We start from the raw sequence: 6781 nt of genomic DNA, 5'->3' as shown, positions 1-6781 counted from the left end.
CTCTCTCTCTCTCTCTCCCTCTCTCTCTCTCCCCTAATCTCTCCCTCTCTCTCTCCCTCTCTCTCCCTCTCCTCCTCCTCTCTCTCTCTCTCTCTCTCTCTCTCTCTCTCTCTCTCTCTCTCTAAAATATGACTAACAAAATCAGATATCGGATTTCTGCCATCGCCATTAATGTGGCAGTTCAATAAATAAAAGGCGACAACGGGAAAAATTTTAGGGACCACAAATTTATATATTAAAATCGGATATCCGATTTTTGTAGTCAAATTTTTAAATTTCAAATTTCAGCTCGGGAATGCTTTGATATTTGGCTTGGAAGTGACAAGCCTGGAAAGTCAACTGAAAAAATGTGTTTTTCAGTATTCCTTGATTTTCCAGACTTTACACTAGTGGCTGATGACTTTTTTTGTAGCCAAAATTGATAAAATGAAAAGGTTTTTTTAAGGACATTCCCATATTTCCAACAATATAAGGCTTGTCTTATTTCGACTTTAATAAATAATTATTATTTATTTTCTAATTGAATTCTGACAATAGTCCTGATTGATATACTAATTGAAAAACACTCATAACTTTCAAACGGTATAACATTTTTTAAATCCGAAAAATGCGTCACATCCTATGCTTCATATACTATAGGGAAAAAAAATTTTAAAAAAAAATTCATAAGGTTTTGACCAAGTTAAGGTGGTCAGACGTAGGAGTTTCTGAATTTCTAAAAAGCTATAGTAAAAAATTCATAAATAATTATTTAATTTATAAAAAATTAAAAAAAAATATGTGTCACATTCGGACATGAGTCTAATACTTATATTATAATTATTGTAAAAAAATATTATGATTTGATTGTGATTAGGGTGGTCAGACATACGTCTACTTCTTATTTTTTTCCTGAAATTTTAGTACCACTGCATTGAAATTTGAAATTTTCATCAAATAGGATTTTTTTTTCCAAAAAACAACTAGTAGCTTAGAAACTAAATTTAATTTTCTATATATTCTCTTCTTACATATTTTAAAAATAATGTTCACAACTTATTCAAATTTTCATGTCAAGTTGCATAACTCTAATTTTCTAAAATTTTATTGCCACTTAAGGGCTTGTTTTGGCACACCATGATCTTGCACATACCCTACCTTTAATTTCTCATTGAAGTTTAGACCTTGCTGATTTTTAAAAAAAAAGTGGCATCTAGTGACCCCCTTTTGGTTGCACTTGGTGCATATATGCAGTGAATTTTTTTCGTAAATTAGTATTATAAGAGATATTAATACTAATGTATATTTATGTGGGATTTAACAATTGATGTATGGGGATAATATCACATAGGTCCAACATGGTACAATTTCAGCCATTTCATTTGTCCTAGAGAGTTTTATAGTATATTTTTTTTGCACATACATGTTTATATTTTTTTTATTATATGCATCCCATTCACTTGCCATTAATTATATTATATATTAATTTATATTTTGATCTTATTTTACTCTTGTAGGATACTCTAAGTGTGGGTGAGATACAATGTTTTCCAACCTCTAACAACACAACACCTAACCGAGGAAAGGTAATTGAACACAATTTTAATTGAATTAATAGTTTAAAGAACTTACATAACTTATTGTAGCACAATTTAGATGTTTACTTTTCAAATGCATACATGTACGTAGATTGATAATCTTACATTCTTGTATTTTTTATACACTAGCTTATTGGTTTTACATCCATGATGAATGCTCCTAGAAAATTTGAAGAAGCATCGCAAGAGATACGTGTTTATTTTATATTGTAGATACATATGTTTAGATAGAAGTGTATATATATTATGTTTCTTTGTCAATAATTAAATATTAATATGTATCAATTTTAGTTTATCTATTATATACATAGATTTGACAATGTCACGAAGCTTCTACCATTACAATATGTTAGGATCCTTGATCATCTGAGGAGAGCATAATATGTAGTACGTCTTCCAGGAAAAGCCCAAGAGATGAGGTAATCAAGAATTCAATTTTAGAGATATAATTATAGTTCAATATGTAGTGATTTCGATGTTAATTTGACAATTCTAAATTATAGTATATAAGTTTCTAATTACTAGTCTAACTTGTCAACCATTGACATAATTAATTTAATTTGTGGTTTGAATTGTTGTTGTGCAACCAATGTCAAAGCCATGAAGTACTTTCAAGAGGCTTGATTTTGATGATCCACCACAAGTTTAGGATTTGGTAGAGACATACAGTTCACTTGTAGACATTTAGGAATTGATATATAGTTGTTTGGCACTGTATATTGTATATATATTGTATATAGATCTTGAGATGACATATGTCGCATTTTATAAAAAAAAATATTAAGTTGGCATATCTATCATTTTTGTATATTTACATACACAAATATTCTATAATTTGATATATAAAAGTTGATATTCGATCTAATTTGTTCCTTGTGTGCATGTCTTCCTACTTTGAAACTTAAAATTTGAATTTATAATCATTTTAGAATGGTTAAATAATGAACAATAACAAATGTTATAGATTAATGATATTGCATTTTAGTAGAACTTATGAATCACAATTGATAATCAATTTATATTAGTGTTGAATTTAGTTGCGTTGGACAACTTTACCAAATTTTATAACCATTTTTGTAATATTAACAATCATAACATGGATGCTTTGTAATTGTGAATAACTACATAAAAGAGGGTTGTTTTCATGAGTTTAAGACTGCCATAATCCATATAACAATACAAGTTGGGACAATCATAATAGCCCATAAGATCATTGAATCCCATAAATCAATGCTAAAAATATGAAGGATATTGGTTGAATAGGGTAGACTTACACACTAGCATCTAGGTATGGGGTGTCATTATGTCCTCAAAAATAAGAAAAATAGGATAGCCCTAGGTTGTCCATGGGAAATTTATTGTTCCTCCAAACCAACCTATCTCGGTTTCAGTCAACTCAACCCTATTTGATAATGCCAACATCGAATGCATACTTGCAAAATTTGTTAGTAGAATGTAGTGTGAAAACGGTATGATTGAGAATTTTATGTTTCATTTATCTTGGAGAAAAACCAACAATACCGACACATCAAGGTGGGTAGGTAAACACTAGGGAAGGTCTCTTTTCATTACCCAAGTCACCCAATCATTCTAGAGTTCTCTATTCGAGGTAGTCTCTAAAGAGCTCTAAGAGCAAAAACTGTCAAACCATGACAAAGTCATTTTGGGAGCTCGTGGCACATATGAATGCTTTGTTTGGACCTAAAACTAGATATTGAATTCTTACAAAAATTGTCAGTGGAAAGTATTGTAAAAATGGAAAGAAGCATATTTTTTGTTTTATACATCATGAAGGGAAACCAAGTATACCGACACATCAAGGCAGGCAAGTAAATCCTAAGGAAGGCCTTATTTTGTTTCCTGAGTCCCCCGATGATTCTGGAGTGCCTCCTAAAAACTAGGATAGACACCGAACCATGACACTTATCTTACTTTTGATATAACTTTAATTGCATAACAATATAACCACTTCTCTTCTATTTATAAACTTTATCAATCTTTTATATTATATTTTTATATAATTTAATGCAAAAACTAATATTCATCATTAAAAAATCTTTCATTATTCAAAAGTCCAAATAAATAGATAAATTTACCTCCCACTTTTAAGATATGATTGACAACAAAAGCTTGTTAAAAAACTCTCTCAAATAGCTCACTTCTTACTATCATTCTAATAAACTAAAACAAATGTGCAAATTCAAAACAGAAATTAAATTTACTAAATAAAGAAAGCCATCCTGAAATAAAAGGTATAACGTAATGGAGACAACTTCTATCTGTATCAAAAATATTAGTTACCGTCCATTGATTCAGGTAAAGTATTTGCAGGAAGAGAAGAGATAATCAGTAAAACAATATGAAAGATACCTGGAAAGGTGAGAGCGAAAAATAAAGAACTTTTCAAAGGACACATGCTTAGTGAATTGCAGAGAGCTACAACCTAGCGAAGTAAATAACCAGGAAGTTTTCAAAGATGCTTCGTCACAAATGAGCAGAACAGGGGAGACCTTTTAGGATCTAAACAAGAGTTATCCGTTATTTTATCGATTTCAACAGAATGTTTGAAGATAATACTGTTATTTATTGCATTAATATCAATATGTTTTGTTACAGTTTAGAACTAATGGGCGTAACGGGAGCGAAGACCCTCCAAACTCTTCTCCGCTGAATTCAGTATCTCCGGAAATGAAGTTTTGCAAACTGCAGAATAATATCAATCGCTCTTAACATTAAATTAATTGCTCATTTCTTGAATAACTTTAAGAGTGAGATTTAAGAAGGAAATTTATTTGCTTACGGCGAGAGCCGGACGATTGTGCTTCAGCAATTAGCTCCGTGAAGGTTGCCTGTGCAGGAAAGTTAATATGCTAATAAGCAGCAATTTTATTAAAATTTTGACATATATTTAGAAGCAAAGATGTTTAGGTCAAATTTTACATAGTAAGATTAACAGATTTATGCCTGAATCTCTTCAAAGTCTTCGCTCAGCCGGCCACAGAGTTTTTTATACTCTCGATCTTCTTCTTCTGCGCGCTGCATGGAAGACTGTGTTTGAAGCTGCACAGAAAATTCATGTCTACTTTAAATTCGTCTAGAATTCCACTTAAATTGAAAATTCCTTTTATTCCCCGTCCTCAAGCAAGCAAAAATTTGCAGAAGCGAAGAAAATAAATGCAAAAGCATTCGTCGTTTCATTTAATTGATTCAGATTTTCACTCTGTATTCGTTATTTAGCGTCTTGAGAGATTTTTGGCAGAATCAAACAACCTTGAAAGTGAAGAATTTCTAATTCGTGAATATATCTATATTTTTTTTCAATTTGGATTTAATACTTCATATTTGGCACCGATTAAATTGGAAAAAAAAAAGGCAAAGCATCTCTAATTTATAAATTTATCTACACAGCTTCTACTGAGTAGGCTTTAAAGCCAAAAAAAACTTATAAACTCAACAATAAATTCCGCCTAATCTGGCTCTCACACTCAATCAAAGACCTGCAGAAGTGATGATAATCAGAGGCAAAACATTCGGGACTATATATTTATCTGTAATTTCTCTCGATTTGGATTTCACACTTAATATTTTACCCTGCGAACATAACTCTTACAATCAAAGACATAAGTATTCTTGTAAAGTTTACTAAAATTCCACTCAATTCAAACTTTACTCTCAATATTTTCGCTTGGAGCAAACGCCTTTCACCAGATCAACTGACGAAAACATTTGTATTTCATAAATTTAACAGCAATTTTCACTTAATCTAGTATTACACTCATCTTAAGTAAAAAAATTTAACCGAAGCAAAGAAGATGAAAGCCAATTCGAGCAAAATTTAACCTTGAGTCTCTTAGCGAGCCTGGATGAAGAAGCCTCTAATTCCTTTAAAAGTGCAGAGTAGGTGTGATCCATATCTCTCTTCATCGACTCCAAGCGATTCGAAGCGACGTCCTTGAGATCCGAAATGCTACTTATAATTGGAGCGGGCTTTGAAATGGCGGGTGAAGTGCGGGGCTCAATTTTAGGCGTTCGGAGCAGAGAGAGATTGACATTGAAGCCCTCTGTGATATGAGCGGAAGCAGAAGCCATGTTTTTTGTTTGGAAAGGGTGAGGCGATGACATGATAGGCAAGGGAGAAACACGATTGAGCACTCCTTTGTCATTGCCATTGCGCTTGCCGGAAGATTTTGCTGTCATTCCCTTCTTCATTTCCGCTGGGTGTCTTTCACTAGAATCCCAAATGCTCAAAGTTTTCTTCTCTTGACTGATTATCGATTCTAGTTCTAAAAACTTCCTTTTATAGACAGCTGGGTCAAGCCATTTCCCTCATTCTAGTCGAAAAACTGTACTTCAATTTAAATTATTTGTGTACAAAGGGTATTTTCATATAATTATATCACTTTTAATTATACAAATATATTGTTTTTCATTAGTCCCTATCTTTTAAGGTAGAGAGTTATGTTTTCAATGTATCTTTTTTCAATTAATTTGCATTGGATCTGTGCAGTAAAAAAGAAATATGCTATAGTTTGGAATCATTTTATTTTTCAAATTTTATTTTTTTGTTTTTCTTTTTTATTGATAGCTTATATTTTTGCTAGTGGTTTTTTAATTTTTCATTTGAAAATTAAAAAAAAAAAAATTGATTAATCAATGTGCAAAGATAGGATAATTTTTTTTATAGGACCATAAGACTTGTTTAGCCCCACATTTAACATAGAACTTTCGCCTTGTTTAACACATTTTTATATCAAATTATATGTTTCTATATGTGATAAAATGATTTTTTATGTTTATATGTTTCTAATAAAATGACTTTATCTTTCTTATTATAAAACATTTAATATTTTCAAATTCTCACATTTAAAGTAAATGAAATCTTTTATTTTCTTATCATTTGAGCTACAAACATATTGAAATAAGGATGTCATTTCTATGAAATAATTAATAGACGAGGTAATTCAAAATTTTATTTTTTATATTATGTCATGTATAATTTTTTAATGAATTTAAATATTATTCATAGATTGTAAGATCAATCACAAAAATATATATAATTAGAATTATGTCCAAAATGTCCCCTTTCAAAAGATACAGTCTTCCTAAAACCTTCATTTGTGTACATATAATTATACCAAGTTTAATTATGCATGCATGTTTTATTTATCTTACAAATATTGATTAGTCATTTATGTCTCTAAAAA

At 30.6% G+C, this 6781-nt stretch overlaps 1 protein-coding gene across 1 annotated transcript; it reads right to left on the bottom strand.

Moving 5' to 3' along the window:
• Positions 1–3845: 3845 nt before the first annotated feature.
• LOC131079937 (uncharacterized) lies at positions 3846–5854 on the bottom strand. Its single transcript, XM_058017980.2, has 4 exons — positions 5418–5854; positions 4542–4637; positions 4378–4426; positions 3846–4280 (listed from the first exon to the last, which is right to left on the bottom strand). Exons 1-4 carry the CDS (start codon positions 5784–5786, stop codon positions 4201–4203), a joined length of 594 nt encoding a protein of 197 aa, XP_057873963.1. The 5' UTR covers positions 5787–5854; the 3' UTR covers positions 3846–4200.
• Between the last annotated feature and the right edge of the window lie 927 nt (positions 5855–6781).

This window comes from Cryptomeria japonica, chromosome 10 (assembly GCF_030272615.1).
Source record: "Cryptomeria japonica chromosome 10, Sugi_1.0, whole genome shotgun sequence".
NCBI lineage: Eukaryota > Viridiplantae > Streptophyta > Pinopsida > Cupressales > Cupressaceae > Cryptomeria > Cryptomeria japonica.
This window is presented reverse-complemented; position numbering and strand designations above follow the sequence as displayed.